The 21,614-nt window shown below is 43.3% G+C and overlaps 1 protein-coding gene across 6 annotated transcripts in view; it reads right to left on the bottom strand.

Annotated features, from left to right (window-relative positions):
* MYO16 (myosin XVI) overlaps positions 1-21,614 on the bottom strand; it is a 513,550-nt gene that overhangs the window by 237,375 nt on the left and 254,561 nt on the right. For all 6 annotated transcript variants that reach the window (XM_037024949.2, XM_073212365.1, XM_073212366.1 and 3 more), the window contains exons 15-16: positions 21,261-21,378; positions 7,626-7,773 (exon numbers count right to left, since the gene is read on the bottom strand). In XM_037024949.2, coding sequence (XP_036880844.2) covers positions 7,626-7,773; positions 21,261-21,378 — 266 coding nt within the window. The remainder of the gene's footprint in view (positions 1-7,625; positions 7,774-21,260; positions 21,379-21,614) is intronic.

Consider the following 21,614-nt stretch of genomic DNA (forward strand, 5'->3'; position numbering starts at 1 on the left):
CACACACGCACGAAACTGCTACCGAATCCCTCTAAAATGGCAGTGGGTGACCAGGCATTTGACCAGGCTGGGCTGCAGCCCTCTCTCCGGGCTCCCAGTTACAGACGACATCACCCCCACTGGCGGGTGAAGTGACGGTCCCCTAAATACCTTCCTGTTTGGCATCTCAATACAGTTCTTCATAATTCAAGATGCCATAAAGTACTTTTTCCTTATAAGAGAGAAGTACTCTTACCCAGAGAAGAGACAGGGACAGTGGAAGGAAAGGAAGGTCCCAAGAATGGGGGGATCCTGCCTTCAGACACAGAGGCAGGTGCTGGCCTGTGGCCCTGGGGAGGGGGTCCTTACCTCAGTGAGAAACACAGTCAATGGACCTTCACAAACTACATGACACAAGCCACAACCCCTTATCCTAAACTTTTGGGTACAAATACACTGTTTTTTAGAATTTTCTTTTTAAAGTTCATGTAGTGTTTATATCCCCAGTAAGACTGGGCAGTACCCTTTAATCAAACACGTTAATTCTGAGAAAAACAATATGGATATTTTCAAAAGTAAGATATATAAAGACTACACAATATATTCATATCAATTCAGGTTTAGATTTTGCTTCAAATGAGTGCAGGTTGTTCTAATTTATTTTGTTTTTTCGCCAGCACATGAGTCCTAAAGAAACTTTTGGTTCTAAGAATATTTTGGATTTGGGGACTGACTCACCAATCGATGATCTACACTGAAATGCTTTAAATTCACAACTATTCACTCAGAGTAACCTGAGAACATGTCCTGACATTGAATTCACTGCCTGGGAAGGGGAGACATTTAACCCCCTAGTGCAGGGGTGGGCTTCCGTTCTCATAGGCCTGGTGCTCAGCCACAGAGCGTCAAGTGAGCTGATGTACTTCATTCATCAGGAAACTCGGTTTTCACTTGACTGACGCCCGACTCCCCTCCCACTGGCGCTGCTGAGACAGCAACCCCCCAGGCTCCCCAAGAACAAGTCAACATTTCAAGAGCAGGGAGGTGAGCACATCCCGGAATGTGGTGCCTGCCTTTTGCCCTGGATCCTGGGAGAAACAGCCAACAATCGAACTGGAATTTCAGAGGCCAGAAACAAGACTCTGAAAAGATCATGACGGTCTGCATATGCTAAGTAAACATATATTCTCATCTGTTTTTCCCAAATTGTGCAGACAGTGCCCTTAACATTTATATGTCAGAACAGAGTGTTCACTTTTAAAGCACAGGGCTGGCCACCCCTTGTCTCCAGTGGACAGACGGTGCAGCAGCCACCTGCGAGTATCTGGGTACTGGAGACAGACCTCCAGACATCACTGGGCCCTGGTTTCCTTGTGATATGGCCTTGGACAAGTCATTTATCCTCTAGGCCTACATCCGTATCCATAAAACAGGGACAGTAGTAATATCTATCACAGAGTTACCAAAAGAATTGAATGATACAATACAAGTAAGAACAGGCACAGTGCCTGGCACTCATTTGTAGGCCAGAGAAACACTTACTGCAGGCTTCAACTACTTTCTCATCTGTATGTGCATGCACGTGTGTGTGAATGCACCCTCAGAATGCCAGTGCTACTCTTGTCAAAAATTTGAAGAACGAAGAGTTAGGAAGTGATTTTTAGCAAATGGCTTTCTTCCTGTAGAACAGGCAGTAAAACTTATCTCGGATAAAATTCACTCATTATGTAGAATCATTTCAAAACTATTTATGTAAGGAGCTGAGAACTGAGCAGACTGGAGCTCAGAAATCACCTCGGCTCCAGGCTAGCTCCCCAAGTCACCAGAGCTCTCGTTAGCCCGTCTGCAGCTGGGGAGATCCGTTCCAGCCCGCCGCAGTGATCACAGGCACGCAGAGAAAACTGCGGGAAGTGCTCAGTGATGGCTATTAGTTTCAGAAGTACCACAATAGCAGCCATACACCTACGACAACAAAAGCAATGGATGTCACCACGGGATACCTGCCAGCCACTTAAAGGTAAAGTAGAAATCTGAATTTTGGAGGAATAGTCGGACAGCAGTTAGCTATTTAATAATATTGTGGATTGGGTGGATCATAGTGTTATTTTAACATTTAACTCCCCAAAATATGTGTTAGGGTAACACATATAAAACAGAAATGCTCTGGAAATGTGTTACAATCTTCATTTGCAGGCCTCCAGAAATGCTTTCACATGATCAATGGTCCTGTATGCGGGTGGCTGCTGGACCCGGCCAGTTGGAAAATTACCCTGGTAAGTTGGGCTGAGGTCACTGAGCAGCGGAAAGCCGCATCGGCTGCCCAGCCTTCCCGACGCCTGTGTGCTGACTGGAGCCGCCACTCCCTCTGGGCGGCTGGGGCTCTGGCTGAACAAAGGAGAGGACGCGGGCTCTGCATGGCTTTGCTGCAGGCCCTGCTCTGCTGTCCTCACCCTCTACTCCTGGGCCAAATATCGCACCTCCTCCCCCTGACGCAGGGACCAGGGTGGGCCCGAGACCTAAGCTCGGCCACCACGGTGGCCAATGAGAGGCAGAAGAGGAGCCTTTGCTTCTCCAAGCTCCTCAAATGGGGGTGCTGAGAGCTGTGTCCCCTTCTGCTCCGTGCTGGAAACGGGAGGTGTGTGTGAGACAGAGACTGCGGCCCCCGCACACGTGCAGGGTCCGGTCCCACCGCCGCGAGCACGCCTTCCGACCCCTCCAGTCACGTGACCCCTGCAGTCCGCCTCCCTCTGCCGTCCGCCCTGCGCGAGTCGGTGCTGCATGTCTGTCTGACACTGGTGACCAGAGCTCTGCGGAACGGAAGGGTGGAAGCCGTGACCCGGGGGTTTGGAACCTGGTCCTTGAGTAAGTCACTATCTGTGCTTCAGATGCATTATAGAAACAGTTTGGGATCCCCGTAACTCTCCTGTGGGGTCGAAGACCACCTAACGAGGTGGAGCCTGGGGCCTGGCCGCCGCGTTCTGCCCCCTCCCCTGTGCGGTGCGCATCCTTCAGGAATACAAGGCGGTAAGAAAGCCGTGGACCTGACCCCGTCCCATTGGCGTTCCACGACTGAACTGCACCTGCCCCTCTGCAGAGGTGATCCAACCCTGTCTATATTTTCAATATTATAACTGCCAGTTAAGGTCATGCAAGCTCTTGTAATTCAAAGTTTTTATTATGCTATTGGATAAGGAAATGTCCCAAGATTGCTTTTTATGGTAGAGGTGACTAACTCTAGAAGGTCCTAACTTAGTTTTGCTTAAGCAGTCTTAAATAAAAACACACCCACAGACAACTTTGTGCTTTCCTGTCCATTTTCCTTAAAACTCTCCTTGACACATGCATGCAAAAGCAGTGGCTGCTGTCCCATAGGCAACGCTGCTGCATGTGGAGACAATACAGGGTCAGGGTTGAGGGTAGCACGACCTGGACCCAAGCCTGCACTCCCGCTGACTTGTCTTCTGTCCTGGTCTCTCCTGTGCTGATGCGGTCCCCCACCGTCCACTTAGTTACAGGCGAGGATTCAACAAGGCAGAGGAGATGAGCACAGGACAGGGTCTGGCCTATGGAAAGAGTTCTATAAGATCCACATGTTACAATTGTAATTATCCCTTAGGTTACTAATTATAGTCAATGAGAAATAGATGATAATACCTCCTATTTGCACCTTTGTCTCGAGAGCACCTTCAAGCTTTGCTGGTCTAAAATGTGTGGTCATGTACATCTTGTTATATCACAAAATCCTAAAGAATCATCAAGTAATATTTAAGTTCAGACTTACCTTTATAGAAATTCTGTGAGACTTTCTCAGATTAAGTTAAATGTGCATAATAACCCCTTCGCAATAAAACACACTTTCCCTGAGGGCTAATTGCTGCAGCATCTACCATGACAGGCGTGCTCCCAGGCAGCTCTCACAAGTTCAAGTGCTCAGTGAGTCAGAGTTTCAAAGGAACACTAACACACAAGGTTAGAAACAGGTCACACGCTCTGAGGCAAACGGCTGTTGCTCTCAGTTTATAATTCAAAATCTGACCTTTACTGAAAATGTTATTATGCAGCACCACAATCATTTCCATCATTAATCAATATGAAGGAGATTAGGAATAACTTCTTAGGATTTTGGAGTCCAGTTGCTCTGGACTAAACCCATAAAAGGCTGGTTAAAGGAGGTTGAAAATGAGTAATGAATGACTATTTCTAACTTTCATGAAAGCTCAATTCCCAGGAACATAAACTATATTTATTCCCTAGATATAATGTTAATATCATGTACAAAAAAAATTGGAATAGAATCTGAAAGAGAAACGTCCAGGGAAAAGAAAAAGTAAAGCATAGAAAAACTGTAAACAAAAAGAAGCATTTAGTAATGAGCGATTTTCTTTCCTCCTGACTTTGTGGAAAGTGCACCATCTAGCGGGGGATCTCAATAAATGTAACCTTATTGCCACTGCTCAAAATGTTAGAGAGCTAGACAATTTTTCTTGTTGCTTTTGTTGTTTTAACAATCTGTACAGGAATATTCGTATGCAAAGTGTTACAGACATTGTTTCCATGTAGTTAAACTATGGGAACTGATGAATATATCTGTACTCTTAATATTCTCAGGTTAAGCAGGGTGCTATCTGCTTGTTCTAGCTTTTGTTCCAATTTCACAAACAGGAAAGTACTTTTAGGTGCATTTAACACTGAAATAAATCTCTATACATTTTCATGTGAGACTCTGAACAAACTTTTAGTACCAAAACAGTCAAAATTGGAAAAAAAAACACTTTTTATAGCTTTAATTACAAAAGCGTTTCTTACAACAATGCTTTCTTCTCTTTGGAGTTCTAATCACGTAAGAACATATATATATATGAATAAGACTTCAGCTGCTGTTAGATGTTTATTTTATGTTTCATGTAGGCAATGAGCTGCTATTGCTAAAGAAGAGAAAACATGCATTTGAAGGAAGAGGGGTTTGCAAGTTTTTGCAGTGTGTGCTTTCAGACTCAACATAATTCATCAAAATTTCCCCACAAGCAGCCTTTCATGAGTGTCAGATATATATATATATACATATATATATATATATATATATATATATATATATAGAGAGAGAGAGAGAGAGAGAGAGAGAGATCTCCATCTCCTTTACCAGTACTGATTTTAAGGAGGAAACAGAAGGATCATCAATTTGTGACAGGTTTGAGGGTTTGAGAGCTGGCAAGTTCAGATTAATACTAGTGACTATAAACAAGCCGAAGAATTTCCAGAATTATGGTACTTCATATACATCATTGACAAAGATCAGACGCTAACCCAAATTCAAATTATCACACAAACATGAAGTCCTCAAGCTTACCAGCCCTCAAAAATGAGATCCACCAAAATCATAACTAAGAAAACCCACAGAACACAAATGACAAACATGCTGTAACAGATGATATATTATAACTTGCAAGACAGCTTGTTTTATTATTAAAGAATATCTTGTTTGTGGAATTCTCTTTGTACAAATGTGCCAATTGATAGTTTTATGAATCTGGACTGGTGTATGTTTTTGTTGAGGAATGTTGTTTTGCACCCATTAGATATTTATAATGCATTTTAATAAAATAACTTCTTTGTTCAAGGGAATTGAATTATTCATGATTTTTCTGAGTTCTTTCCTGTTGGAGCCTCTCAGAAAGCAACCCCTGCCTGTTTGACTTTCTAAATACCCTCAATGATTCCAAAATCTTTTGCAAAGAGAGGTGAATATTAGAACTGTGGAGCTCAATAAAGAGATGTTTGTTTTCTCCCACACTCACACACTTCAAGAGACTGGTTCAAACCTCAGACCAACAAGTCAAATTGTTTCTTTGAATGGTAGATGAGAGCATTGCCTTGTATTGTTCAGCAGCCCTCTGTCCACAATGCCAAGTGCCCATGCATGCACGCACAGGCACACACACACAGACACACCCCCTAACCCAGTTCTGTGCTGCAAGCTTTGAGCTGTTGATCATAAGAACGATTAGAAACCCAGAAATCCACAAGACTTTTCTTCCACACAGCTATCCCGGAGCACACCCATGGCTTCCCATCTGATGCTTTTCCTCCCAAGGCAGGTCCCATTAGAGATGTTCAACATAGGGGGAAAAAAAAGTGAATTGCAGGTAATGGGTATTTTCAATACTGCTGCTGTGTAATGTATTCACTTCGGAACAAGTCTCCTTACACCTCTGGGTTTGACTTCCTCTTTTATGAAATCAGAGGATGTGATAAAAACATCTCTAGTGCCTGAGGAGCTCAGAATTCCTTCCACCTTCCATCTGTCCTTTCTGTCTTCCTTCCTTCCATCCATCACTTTTCCCCAGGTGACCATTAATGTTTTCATGCTTCAATATTAGTTTCATTGTTCTTTTGAAATTCTGTTGTTCGAAGGACTATAAGCTCCCAAATAGTCCTCCACTTTAAATAAAACACAATTTTAATAAGGCCTTCTTAACTTCTTGACAACTTTTGTCCTACTCAGCATGATGAAGTATATCGATGCTCCTGGATGTAATATTTTCACAGGAATTGGACGAGAGTGGCTACCAGTATCAGGGGAAATTAGGACATGGCCAGTTCACCGCCCTCCTGGCCCCACCGTGCGTCACACCACACAGCCATGGTGACAGCAGAGGGGGCCTGTCTCTGCTCTGACTAGTCCCCAGAGGTCAGCCCCACTTGGAGCACGTCCCCCCTGGAAAACTCTCATCATGGCACCTCACACCAGTGTCCCCACACCCCAGGCCCACGGCTGCCCTGCCTCCAGCTCCGCCGCCCACTGGTGTCCCCACCACACTCCTCCCCACAATCCCTGATTTTCCACACAAGGGTCTCATAACATCATGAAGACTCACACCATTCCTCTTAAATCCAACAACAAACGTGATGAACTATAAACCAGGTGATCCCAGATATCTGAGCAACCCTGCCTCAGAGCCCAGGACCCTCGTGCTCTGCCACCAACGTCCTAGTGAGTTTGGGTCCCACGTCCAGCTCCCTGTCACTCGCCTCTCGCACCTACTCTTCCGAATGGGGCTTTTCTCTCCCTACTGTTCCCTTCCCATCCTGACCCTAATCTCGGTCAGGCCTCGTGAGGAGGCGCACGGAGCCAGGCACTCGGCGGAAATGCAGACATTCCCCATCTCGCTTTGCCTGTGCCCCTGGCCGCCCCGCCATGCCACGACCAGCGCAGCCACACTTCAACGCAGAATCAGCCCCACTGTTCACTTAATTTGTTACATAACTTCATCTGTCACTAACGAATAATTGCCCAAATAATATTTCCCATTATTTCAAAGACTTCCAAAGACTAGCAATGCATAACTAATGTTATATCCCAAACACCCAGAGGAATATAAATGTCTATATACACATTAGTTTTTTTAAATCCTGATGTGAAAACTAGGAAAACAGAAACATAAGCTAGCACACACCACACACACGACTTCACCTCTACCTTTAACAGTTAGACGCCTGTCACCCAGATGGTTCCAACTTGACATTATGCAAATATTCTCTTTCAGTCACCATTACTTTTCAGAAAAATAAGAAGATAATGAAGACTGCTAAAAGGCAATCACGATTGGAAGGCAGAGCTACTGGATAGAAAATACACAGCCACTTACCGGTGTGCACGTAAATTATTAAGGTGAAGTCCACGTTTTTCTTCATCAGATAAACCGTCCATCAACAAGTAGAAAATGAGGAAATTGCTCTGGCCAGGAAGTTGTGACACAATTCTGGATTTCTCTAGCATGTATGTATAAATTCTGGCTAGTTAAGAAAAGAAAAATGATTCTGTTAAATGGCATTATTAGTCTCATTTCCATAAAGTTACACATACTAATTAATTGCAAGAGAAAATAGTGCAGCTGCTTCTCAAACACTGACCTTTTTAAAAACTGTTACTACTCTTTATTTTTTAGAGCAGTTTTCGGTTTCCAGAAAAGTTAAGCAGAGGACTGAGAGGTCCAATGTGCCCTCTCTCCTTCCCCAACATGTTGGCCTTATTATTAACATCTTGCATTAGTGCAGTACATTTGTTAAAATTGATTCATGATTAGTAACTAAAGTCTATCGGTTTGCACTGGTGTTCACTCTGTGTTGTGCATTCTATGGGCTTTGAAAAATTCATAATATCACATATCCACCAGGGTAAACTCATACAGAATGGTCAAACTGCCCTAAAAATCCCCTGTGCTCCATTCACTAGTCATCCCTCCCTCTCCCAGCCCCTGGCAACCACCGCTGTACCTACTGTTGCTATTGTTTCGCCTTTTCCAGAATGTCACGTAGGTGGACTCATACAGTATGTAACCCATTCAGATTAGGTTCTTTCACTTAACAATCTATATTTAAAGTTCTCTGTCTTGTCATGGCTTGACTCTTTTTTTTTAAATCAGTGGATGATATTTCATATATGAAGGTGCTAGAGTTTATCCATTCACCTATACAGGACAACTTGGTTGCCTTCAGGTTTTGCAATTATAAATAAAGCTGATGTAAACATTTGTATCCACATTATATGTGGACATAAGTTTTTGACTCAGTTGGGTAAACACCAAAGAGTGTGTTTCCTGGATCGTATGGTAAGACTATGATTAGCTCTGTAAGAAACTGCCAGACTGTCTTTCAAAGGGGCTGTGCCATGCTGCATTCCCATAAGCAATGAGTGAATCAGAGTTCTTGTTGCTCCACATCCTCACCAACATTTGATATTGTCAGATTTTTGGATTTTAGACATTCTAAAGGGTATGCCGTGGTATCTCACTGCTGTTCTAATTTGCATTTCACAGATGACATATGCTTATTTTCCAATTTTATATCTTCTTTGGTGAGGTATGTTTTTCAGATATTTTGTTCATTTTTTTAATGGGGTTGTTTTCCTATTGTTGAGTATTAAGAGTTCTTTGTATATTTTAGATAATAGTCCCTCATTACATATGCCTTTTGCAAACATTTTCTATTTGTGGCCCATTTTATTCTCTTAACAGTGTCTTTCAGAGAACAGACATTTTTAAAATTTTAATGAAGTCCAGATTATCAATGATTTATTTCATGAATTGAGTTTATAGTGTTGTATCCAAAAAATCATTGCCAAACCCAAGGTCACCTAGAATTTCTCCTATATTATCTATTAAAAGTTTTATAGTTTTGTTTTTATATTTAGATTTATAATCAATTTTTAAGTCTTTTTTGTTTTTTGGGTTTTTTTACATGTGGATATCCTGTTCTTCCAGCATTATTTGTTAAAAAGACTATCCTCCACTGAACTATCTCTGCTCTTTTGTCAAAAATCAGTTGACTATATTTATGTGGGTCTATTTACGGGCTTTCTATTTGGTTTCATTGCTCTATTTGTCTATTCTGTCACCAATACCACACTGTTTTGATTACTGTAGCTTTATATAGGGTCTTGAAGGTGGGTAGTGCCAGTCTTCCAACTTTGTTCTTTCTTCAGTATTGTGTTTGCTATTCTGGATCCTTTAACTCTCCACATAAACATGACCTCAATATCCACAAACTTGTATCTTGTGATTTTTTTATCAGGATTGTGTTGGACTCTAGATCAAGTTGGGAAGAACAGACATCCGATCAATATTGAGTCATCCTATCCATGAACATTGAGTATCTCTCCATTCATTTAGATCTCTGATTTTTTTCATTAGAATTCTGTAATTTTCCACATACAGATTTTGTACATATTTTGTTAGATTTATACTCAGGTATAAATACTTAGGTGCAGTTAACCCTTGAATAATAACATGGGGGTTAGGAGCACCGACCTCCTGCACAGTCAAAAATCCATGTACAACTTTTGACTCTTTAAAAACTTCACTACTAATAACCTGTTGACCAGAAGAAGCCTTACCAATAGCAGAAAGTCAATTAACACATATTTTGTATGTCATATGTATTATATACCATATTCTTATAATAAAGTAAGCTAGAGAAAAATGTTTTTTCAAATTGTCACAAATCTACAGGAATTTTTCAACATATTTACATCTGTATATAAGTGGTTCAAACCTGTGCTGTTCAAGGGTCAACTGCATTTCATTTTTTGTTGGTAGCAGAAATGAAACTGAGTTTTCAATCTCCAATTCGTGTTGTTCATTACTGATACATAGGAAAGCAATTGATTTTTGTATAGTAACTGTATCCTGCAACCTTGTTATAAGTTCCAGAGACTTTTTTGTTGATTCTTTCAGATTTTCTGCAGAGATAAGTCATGTTATCTGTGAACCAAGACAGTTTTATTTTGTCCTCCCCAACCTGTAGACCTTTTATTTCCTTCTTGTCTTCTTGTATTAGCTAGGATTCCCAGGATGACCCTAAGAGGAAGGTGAGAAGGGGACATTCTTACCTTTGTCTTGACCCAACGCAGAATGTTTGTACACAAATAATAAGTGCAAAAAGACATGCCTTTACCTATAATGAAGGCACCAAAAGAAGTTTTAGAATCTTCTTTATTAATGTCTTCCAATTTGAAAGTCTAAGCCATATTGCTATAGTTTATATCCATAGATATTGATGATAAAGCTTTCTGCCATAGATGCTATCAAGTATTACTATCAACCAGATCAGAAGTGTAAATGGCCGTACCACTAAGGACTAGGGATATAGACCAGAGCCTCTCTCTGCTGGAAACACTGGGAAAAACCCACTGCAGCAAAGGCAGATATTAATTTATGCAGATACAATTTAATATGCAAAATGTATGTTAGGGAAGTGTCAAGACCTACACTGAAGTTATAAGAAAGAGCTACATCAAGGTTTATAGCTCAGTAGTAGATAATGAAACAGATACTTCAAAAGTGACATGTACCTCTCAGGAAAGGAGTGAAGTCAGTGGTGTGTCTGTAAAATAATGCATGCCCAGTGTGAACAGTGTCCAGCTACAGTTTATTGTGACCTCCTGGGTACAGAAGAAGGGCTGATACCTAGTATCTATTACTTTAGTCCTCTGCCTCCAAACATTACAAAAACAAAGCAAATAACTCACATCATAAATAAATGCTGCTGAAATTTATTTCACAGAAGCTAAATAATGACAAAAGGATGTAATATGGGAATCACAACTCTGATTTTGCTTTAGAGATAGACTGATAACCCATAAGCTACCATTAACCCAAATTTATGGCTATATGTTTGGCATGAAAAAATCTATAGCTTCTGGAACATTCTTTTTATTTGAATTTAGGTTTGTTCTTATGATTATGAAAGGCCAGTGAACAATTACACATTTGAATTTCAAATGCAACCATGAACTACTGTAGTTTTCCACTTTGACATAAGAATCTATGGTCAGTAATATTTTGGATCAAAAGGTAAGCAGTTTTTAGGAAGGCAAATGGTACTGATTATTCCCTACATTTGAACTATTAAAAAAATCTCATTCAATGAGTCTGGTAATAATTATTCTAGAGTCCAGCTTCTAAAAGCAAAAATGTGAGGCCTCCCAATTTTGGTTTTAAACGGCAGATCCGCTTGAGCAAATTAAGTGACTAATGCAGTGCTTGGCTTCTTATAAATTTTGGTAGGTGGTCAATTTAGCCGGTCAGAATGATTCTCAGTGCCCAAAAGAAAATCTCAAAATTAGTACTCCTTATTAAGAAAAGCTGTTTTTTAGACAACTTTTAGAACAGTTCTTGCAAAGGTATAAAGACAGGCTCTTGCAAAATATCCCTTTACTTAGTGTCCCAAGGTGATGTTAAAATTAGAATGGGGTGGAATACTTTCTCTTCCATTTCTCCACAAGTATTTAATCAGGTGGTAATTTCAATGAGAAATCATAATTGTTAAATTTTCTTTCCTTTTGTTTCTTTCATAAGCAATTCATTTGCTGAAAACATTTTCCATTTAATATTAATAATATCAACACTGTTCAAGAGAATATTTTTAAATCTATACACAGAGAAAATTAACTGCCATGGTTTGCTTCCATTATTTTCTAGTTATCGACTAAAGAAACATCAGGAGAGAGGGCAGGGCTGCATGGTGACCTTCTGACCATAATGCTTCTGTGTTTGGAGAAGGGGTGACTTTACGCCCGTTTGTCCCAGACAACATACAAGCTTAATTTAGAGCAACATTCAAAACTAATCAAATTCCACATCACAGAGTGACTCCAATGCCTTCCATCTAAATTCAAAAACAGTATAATTAGTAATCATCCTAGTTAGCTCATCTCCAGCAGTGAATAAAATTGCTGTGGATCAGCAGGATTTTGAAAAAACTATCGCGAAGGAGCTTTTAGATAGAAGAAAACACAAAACAACCAAGAATTCAAATTTCTGGGAAACTGAAGTATGCTCCCAAGTGGAGAAAATGCAGGCCGTCTTGTCGTGTCAGCAGGATTTTGAAAAAACTATCGCAAAGGAGCTTTTAGATAGAAAAAAACACAAAACAACCAAGAATTCAAATTTCTGGGAAACTGAAGTATGCTCCCAAATGGAGAAAATGCAGGCCGTCTTGTGGTGTTTGGAATGAAACTGTCATACTGGAAGGACAATGACAGGAACTCAAGTGAAAGGTTTTTGACTCATTCATGTACATCTCCACACACACAGAAGGAAAGTACTCATTTCTTGACTCAAGACTTGTAAATATCAAAAGATTTTTTATGTTAAAAATATTCTTGACTAGAAATATACTTGTGGTTCTCCATCTTCCCAGAAATCTACCTATGAATGTTTCTCAAAAAGTCGGTACTGCAAATATATACGTTTGCAGATAATATGACATAATATGCCATAAAAGCATTTTATGGAGCTATGTCAATTTTTGTTCTATATGAATGAAGAAGATGGAATAAATCTCTTCCAAGAAAGACAAATGCCTGCTCAGTGCCCTTCCCACTGACTTCCAGAAACTTCCCCAACCCATTTTTTTCCCTGTCCCATGTATCTAGTCAGAAACACTTGACCAGGACCTCCAGCCAGGAAGCGCCCTTCACGCCTTCAATTAGCATCACCAAAAGTATACGGTTGCTTGATTAACACAGCCAAATAGTCTCTTTCACACCTATGCATTTCTTTGACTCCATTATTCACAGTCATTTAATGCTATTGGTGGGGAGGGAATAAGTGAAAAGTGACTCAACAAGGAGTCCCGAGCAATCTGGGGGTGAAGAGACGCGAAGGCCCCAGGCTTCCTGTGGACTTCACAAGAAGGAAGCTGACTTTAGAGCACCTGGCAGACCAGACGCTGCGCCGGCAGCTTTCCAGGACCAAGCTGTTTGCACCAGAAGAGGCTGCTCCTCAGAGGAGGTGACATCACTTAAAGCGCTCTGAAACTTCTGAGGAATGTCCATTCGAGACACTGCACTAAGGATAATTGATGATAATGACAATGAAGATGAAGACCGCTTTTTAATCAGGATTTGAAAAAACATGAGCAAAGGCCCTGATATACTTTCCACCTCATTTGTTTTAGCTCTGAGTTCGCTCTCCCAGTAGACGACAGAGTCTTGGCGTTTTCACTGGGAGGCATTCCGGATTAAGTAGGAATCTCAACGTCCACTTCAACAGAGGCGGGTGTCTTCAGGACACAGAACAGACAAGGAGCTAAATATCCTTCACTGACCACGTGTGGACTCTGGGAGCCCCGCCTTGCAGACCCTGCAGCATATTTCTGCTTTGTCTGTCCCCAGGAGACAGGGCAGGCACTATGGCACAGTTCTATTCTTGGCATACACAGACGGTAATTATGAAGAGAAACTGGCTCTGATTTAAGGGGGAGAGATTCAGAGTTAAATGTTGGTGACTGTCCTGTCCTGATCTGTTTCACACCCTCGGTGATGCGCGTTCTTCGCGGGGCACCACGGCTCCTGCTGGCTTTATGCAGCGTCCTCCCTGAGCTGAATCGTGAGTGCTTCACTTCACTGTCACTTACCGCTTCTGGGCCTCAGATTCAGTCCTCCAACAGGCACATTAATGAGCACCTACTGTAAGCCAGGGCAGACACGACCTCTGCCCTCCACAGGCATACATTATAGGGGACACAGACAACAAGCAACCAAACAATGAAAAGGACGTTTCAGTCCTGACAAGTGCCATGAAAGAAATCGGGAAGGAGACGTGATCTAGAGCCCACGAGGCTGGGATCCGGGCACATTAGGGAGAGGGGTTTGGGGAAGAACGAGGGGTTTCTCTGAACAGGTGAAATGAAACTGGTGCAATGGCGTCCCGGCCCCAGCGGGAGAGGCAGAGCTTCGGCAAAGATGAGCCAGCAGGCTGGCCTCCGCGGCCAGGGACCGTCAACAGTCAGCATGGTTGGAGCATGTGGGGCATGTGCTGAGCAAGGGGACGCCGAGGACCAGGGAAGACAGGCGGCTGTGGCCAGACGTCACTCAGAAAGGCCCGGAGCCGGGCCTGCAGGCTGCAGGAGGGACGGAGGGCTGCGTGGGCTGAGCGGGCACAGCCCAGGGGGAGGCGGCCGGCCGCAGATGGCCGGCATTGATTTCTGTCGAGCTCCCAGAGCGCATCATCCTCTCACCAATGCACACAGTTAGATGAGGCCATGAAAGACAGAGCCTTTCCGAAGACTGCGAAGTGGGTGGGAGTCCTTAGGGGGGAGACGTCCCAGACGAGGTCACATTCAGAGAATGTGGGTCCCAGAAGGTCACTGTGGGGCTTTGAGCACCCCGGAATCCAGAGCCCGGGGCCCTCTGCACACAGACACAGATGAGGCCACATGGTGGGCGAGCCATGGCTCTAGCGGTCAGCCCAGAGCCCAGCAGGGTGGCGGCCCTGGATGGGGAGGGGTTGCTTGGAGTCCGGGCAGCGGCCAGATGAGGGCATGGGAGGGGCCCATGGGCCCCAGGCTTCTCCCCCGAGCCCACAGAGGCTGAGTCCTGGGAGATCTCGAACACACTACAACATGCAAATAGTAATATTTGTTTACGCTGGCGTATAAATTACTGAACAGACAGGCAGAGTGGTTGTAATTACCACCAAAATGGGAAGAAGGAGACTTTCATCTCCAAAAACTTTGGGACAGAAGACTCTCAAGTCTGAAGCTTTAACTAACACTCCTCACGCTGGACAGTCTAATGCTCTTCAAAACTCCAAGGTATTCCGTCATTACTAAGAGTGTATAATTCCACAGTTAAGCAGTTAGAAAGAACATTAAAACCATGTGTTTTCTGGGACATGGTGAACTTCTAGAATGTTCACCCAGTGCTGAGTGGACAGCATTCTCTTCAGTAGTAAAAATCCCAGAAGAGATAATATTATTACCTGAGAAATTCTCTGGTTTCTAGTTAGATTTGGATAAATGGAATGTTTCAGTTTTGCACATCTACTTGCCAGATGAAGTCTGGGACTATGAACCACACACTCTGCTCTGCTAAGCACCCAGGAGCCACCCAGCAACCTGAGCCATCTGCCCAGAGCGCGATGCACTGAGGGCCTCGGGCCGTCTGAGCGAGCGCAGAGCGGGCCGTGCACTGAGGGCCCAGCCTCCCAGCCACCTCCCCAGCACTGCCCCACCCCTTCTCAGGGCGGGAGGCAGCTGGGTTTCCTCAACCATTTACAGCTTCTGTTTAAGGCTGAGAAATGGCTAACTCCAAAAGCAGTTTCTCTCCCCCTGAGTGAAACTGCTGAGAGGAACACAGGAGAGCATGAGCTCTGGCCTCCTATGTAACACTGAAAGGAGGGTGACGCCACCCGGCCCCACGGCCACGCCGCGGCTCAGCCTGGAAGCCCCTCTCCCACTGCCGAGCGGCCCTGCGTGAGCAAAGCTCTGTGTGCTGCTGTGCCTTCGACAAGAAGCAGTGACTTGGGAGCTATTCAGAATGATCGAGAGCTGACTGAGGTTTGTTTCACATATTTTTGAAGGTTTATAAATAATAAAATGATGAGGTGGTGAAAAGACTGACTAGATTATATTATTCTACTTGATCTGTGTATATTCTGTAAGACCATTTTGTGTAGTATATTAAAAAGCAGCATATCCTCTAAAGCGAATGACCTTATATTGTAAAAGACCCTTAAGAGACTACAGATGATCTTGAACATATGAAAAAGGACTGGGAACGTGGCATCCATCCCACTTTCTGCCATGAATTCCCTAAGGGCACCTGTACGCATGCCATGTAAACCTCACTGTACTCTTACTAGAGGAAAAAACAGAAATCATTAGGAAGTCTGACAATGACACCTGAAAATTACCTCAAGTCTCAAATGAAATGTCCTGTATGACCATTGGCAAAGTTTTCCTAATATTTATACATCAACCTCCTATATACTTATCTATGTAGTTACAGAAGATGTCTGTAAGTCACTCAGTCCTGAGGGTGCTGGCATGGACACTGGGGAGCCCAGAATGATTGCATTGCAGGGGGGACAAATACAAGGCTGAAGGTCAGACTGGAATGTTATTTGTTAATTACATTTTCTTCAAGATGAGAAACACTCCTCACTTCTCTATAGCTAGTGTTTCCTAAAACCAAGCTTCATGCTTTCTGTGTTATAATTTGTGGTAATATTCCTAAATAGGGAGTTGGCATTAAACTATACAAGTGTGAGCAATAGTATCAGTAAAGGAAACATATAGGATTTATTAACCTTAAAATTACAAAGATAATACTCTCTGTCCAGTAGAATCATTACTGTTTTATAAATGTTCATAATTTAAGGAAATCTTTACTACCACAAAGTCAGCTTGTAACCTACATTTACCTCACCTAGTTTGAGGAGTAATAACCTTACTCCAATTTATTTTAGTAAACACATAAAATTCAGAAGGCTTTTACAGGGGGGACTGATTGGAATGTCTCATCTCTTTTTAAAAGTTGTATAAAGTAGTTAAAATTAACACCTCTTTCATTTTTCCTTCTGAAAAGGAGTCTAAGTAACAAATGAAATTATTCAAAAGAATGACATGGACTCACAGCTTCTCCACATGTTCAATGCCTGATTTTGAAGGTAATGATGACCATCCTTAAACTGAAAATAATTTTGAAAAGTGAAGATGAACACAGTGGACCTCCATTTATTCTCGGTTGTGGGCTGAATTCTGTCCCCCCAAATGATATGCCTCGGTCCCGACGCCGACGACCTGTAAACGTGACTCTGTTTGAAGGCAGTTAAGATGAGGTCACACAGCAGGGTCGCTGCTTCATAGGATGGCACTGTCCCCACCTGCCCCCTGTCCTGCATTTTACATTTTACAAATAAAACTTGAGAGTCTCTTGGCTTGATCAAGGTCGTGCAAACAGCACTTAGCACTGGGCCTCAGACCCACCTTCTGGAGCCGGAGGCCAGTGTGCAGACACCCACCTCATGGGCTCCTTGTCATCTAGCAAAGACCTGGGGGCCCCAGAGTGTTCAACCTGCTGTCCTTCAGAGCTCCATCTACTTACCCTAAAGTTACTTCTAGATGCTCAATCGGCCCTTTACTTATTTATTCACTCAGAATTTACTCAGCGCTGACCCTGCGAGACATCATGCCAGGCCCTGGGGATGCAGCAATGCACACAGATTCACACTCTGGTGGGGAAGTCAGACAGACAGACAAGTCCCTAGCTCCTTGACTATCCCGCAAGGCAGGGCCCAATCCAATTAGTTTGTGACCAACACCCAACAGAGCAGAATAAACATGAAAGTATCCAATAAAACATAGACCAATTTTTTTAAAGATGAAATTAAGTGGAGCAGGGTGCATACCGACCCAACATGACTGGTGCCTTTATAAGAAGAAAAGCGGATGCAAGGGGAGCCCCCACGACAAGGGAGGCCGGGACGGGAGCGATGCACGTCCAAGCCCAGGGTTGGGGGGTCACCACGGGCTGGCAACAGCCGGCAGCACCGGACGAGGAATCCTCCCCTGGAGACACCGGAGGGAGCATGGCCCTCCCTGCACCCTCGTTCCGGACTCTGGCCCCAGAACTGAGACAGAATAAGCTTCTGCTGTTTGAAGCCACCCAGGGCCCGGGGCTCTGTGACAGCGGCCCCTGGGTACTAACGCGCTGCTCTGCATCCTCATACCGACTGTTTATTCCACGCTGCCAGGCTCCAGGAGGTGATAAATGCTGCCACGTCCTCTGCTAGACTTAGGGTATAAGATATAAGTCCACGTCTGGACTTAGGGGATGCGGGGCACAGCAGCCTCTGTAGAATAACGTAGACCTGGGGCGCTGCTGCCTCCACACGGACCGCAGTCTGCTGGGTCACCCTGTGTGAACACCCCCGGCGCTGGGGTGCGAAAGCACGTGGCAAACTGAGAAGTAAGGTGGGACGTTCTCGGGGTTAGGGGATGGCATCCCACCTCGGAAACGCCTACCAGCTCCCTGCGGTACAGGTACTGAGTCTGGGTGCTCGGGACCCTCCCACGTGGTCACGGATAGTGAGCGACACCCGTCACACTTCCCTGGAGGCTTTTCCTTCTCAGGACAGATGTGTCAGTTTCCTCAACGCCCCCTCCCTGGACAGGCAGCCGCAGAGGGCGGCCCTGCGCACTCAGCCCTCCTCCGGGCACCGCACTCCCACCGCTGCCTGCCCGCTGGCACTGCCCTTGTTTGCTCGCTCGTTTAGTAGTTTTTGCTTTACTCTTAAACTTCAAAAAACCTAAAAACCACCACAAAACCATTTTGCCAGATTTTTTTAAGAACACAGCAGAAAACTAAAATATAGTCGATTTGGCTGAATTAGGACTGCTAATTATCAAGAGAACAGGAATGAGCAGAAACACAATATGGAAAGTGGAGAAAGGTGTCAGTGCCCACCTACAAGGAAGCTGGGGTTGCTGCTTTCCCAAGAGGAGAATTAATTCAGCGATGCACAATGCTGAAAGCATGCAGAGTTTATGCTCAGGGCTCCTTAATGACGCAGAGGGCATTTCAGGCCCTTGAAGTGCCTCGGGTTTGTCCTAAGAATATCCATTATCACAGTGTCACAGCGTGCCACCCGCAGAGGCCACGCAAGAGGTATTTGTGGGTTTGATTTTGCTGAAACTTCATGGGACCGAGGTGGCTGATTAACAGAAGCTCGATAACCAAGTGTGCACTGCATCGTTTTCTAGTTCTTTGTAATATATGCATATAATTATGTTCCATTTCAAGTGAACAGTCCTGAAGAGGACATGTTAAATTCCATCCAGAGAAGAAAAGTAAAAAAATGAGCAATGTATAAGACCTTTGGAAGCCAGTTATTGTATCATTGTCTTTGTAAAGGAAATATTGATTCTAGAAAATGTAGTCATGCAAGTTATATCCCAGACCAGCTACTTCCGTCTGAGCTGATGCTGCATAAACACGGGCGGCGAGCTTTAGCTGGGCTGGGCTGGAACAGTGCCTCTAAACCTCAGTGTTCACGGGAATCGCTGGGAATCATCAGTACAGAGTTCCAGTCAGCAGGTCTGCAGTGGGGCCCAAAGTCTGCATGTCTAACAAGCTCCCAAACCCTCCGATACGATTTATCTCAGGGTCACACACTGGAGCAATGAGATGCAGGAACATGCAGCTTTTGCAACATTCTGTGCTCCTGGCTTCACTGGTTCCTGAAAGCTCAGGAGGAAACTGTGCTCCTACTTGAAGAGGCCAGGCTATACTCTTCCCCTGGAGGACATTCTCCCTGCGGTGTTTGTTATAAAGCCACGCCCTGAACACCAGAGTCTGAGGCTCAGGACATTTCTCCTCTGAGGTCGTCATAAAATGGCAGATCTTCAAATACAGCTCTTTGCCACGGATTTAAAGAAAAAACTCTCCTGTTGCAGAATCTAAGTCTCTAACTTCAACTTCCAAAATTATCTTTTCTGGCTCCTTTTACGTGTGTGTGTGTGTGTGTGTGTGTGTGTGTGTGTGTGTGTGTGTGTGTGTGTGTGTGTGTGTGTGTGTGTGTTTGTATCTATAACCAACTTTCACTTAGTAATAATGGGATTTGGACATATACTTACTGCAAAATACAGATTTCTTTCTAAATTATGGTCAAAACTAGTAGAAACAAATCCTAAAGGAGAGATAAGGTACCTTATCTTTAAGATAAGAGCTAAATAAAATCGATCCCTTTTAAAAATCATTACAATTAGAATTGTTTGCATGCTGGCAACATTTTAAAATATTTAGCTCCTTCAAGTAGATTAGGTATTCTACCTGTAATTGTATTCATATTATTAATTTGCATGGATAATCTGTTTTGATTAGAAAGATGTAAAATCCTAGGTGAATTCTAAATTAGTTGAATTTTAAATAAGGGGTTTTGATAAAGTACACATTAGATATTTAAATCAAATAAGAAACTTTTGTTTGGGTTCACTGGGTGATTATTTTGATGTTCTGATTTGTTTCAATTCAGTCATTTTAAAAATACAGATTCGGTTTTACTTACAACAGATTTCAATGTGTGTTGTATGAAGGAACTATATACTTAAGTTATAGTCTATTTTACTTGAGTAGTTGAGTTGTTTCTATCTTCAAGTAGGGTTCATTTCACCTATTTTTGGTTTGGTTCCGTATTACATATAGTTTATACAGTAACCATATTGAAAATGTTCACCACGCATTACAGGGTATTTTTCGGTTCACAATCATTTCAGAACGCACAACCTGACTTCTCAAGTATGTACATTTAATGTACATGTCTGTACACACACACACACACACACACACACACACACACACACACACACACCACTGTTGCTGTCATACTTGGTGTTTTTCTGCCCTCTCCTGGTCGCTTGTGACACACACACACACACACACACACCACTGTTGCTGTCATACTTGGTGTTTTTCTGCCCTCTCCTGGTCGCTTGTGACACACACACACACACACACACACACACACACACACACACACACACACTTTTTCTGCCCTCTCCTGGTCACTTGTGAGACACACACACACACACACACACTTTTTCTGCCCTCTCCTGGTCGCTTGTGACACACACACACACACACACACACACACACACACACACACACACACACACTTTTTCTGCCCTCTCCTGGTCGCTTGTGACACACACACACACACACACACACACTTTTTCTGCCCTCTCCTGGTCGCTTGTGACACACACACACACACACTTTTTCTGCCCTCTCCTGGTCACTTGTAAGACACACACACACACACACACACACACACACACACACACACACACCACTGTTGCCGTCATACTTGGTGTTTTTCTGCCCTCTCCTGGTCGGTTGTGACACACACACACACACACCACTGTTGCCATCATACTTGGTATTTTTCTGCCCTCTCCTGGTCGCTTGTGACATTTCTCTTCGGTGACTTTACACTTACCTCCAGTTAAGTATTTTTTCCTCTCGCAGAATTGTAGTTCAAAATACTTTATGAAGCAACTGGACATATCATTAAGAGCTGTCTTTGCATGGCCGAAGGCTTCTAAGATGCACATGACCTGTAGCAAAAGGGATATGTCTACTGAGCTACTTATTTTTTAAAATAAAAGTGGAGAAAAATAGCAAAGATGCAGGCATATTTCATTATTTAAGAAGTCATCTGTTGTCATACAATGCCACCCTGGAGTTTGAATGTCACTCTTTCTTAACCTGCAAACTCCTAGCATCCTCTGTGTCCAACTACAGCTAATGTTAACAGGATAATGATAACCAGAGTGCCTGGCTGAACTTCGCT

The sequence above is a fragment of the Manis javanica genome, chromosome 9, assembly GCF_040802235.1.
Source record: "Manis javanica isolate MJ-LG chromosome 9, MJ_LKY, whole genome shotgun sequence".
NCBI classification, from domain to species: domain Eukaryota; kingdom Metazoa; phylum Chordata; class Mammalia; order Pholidota; family Manidae; genus Manis; species Manis javanica.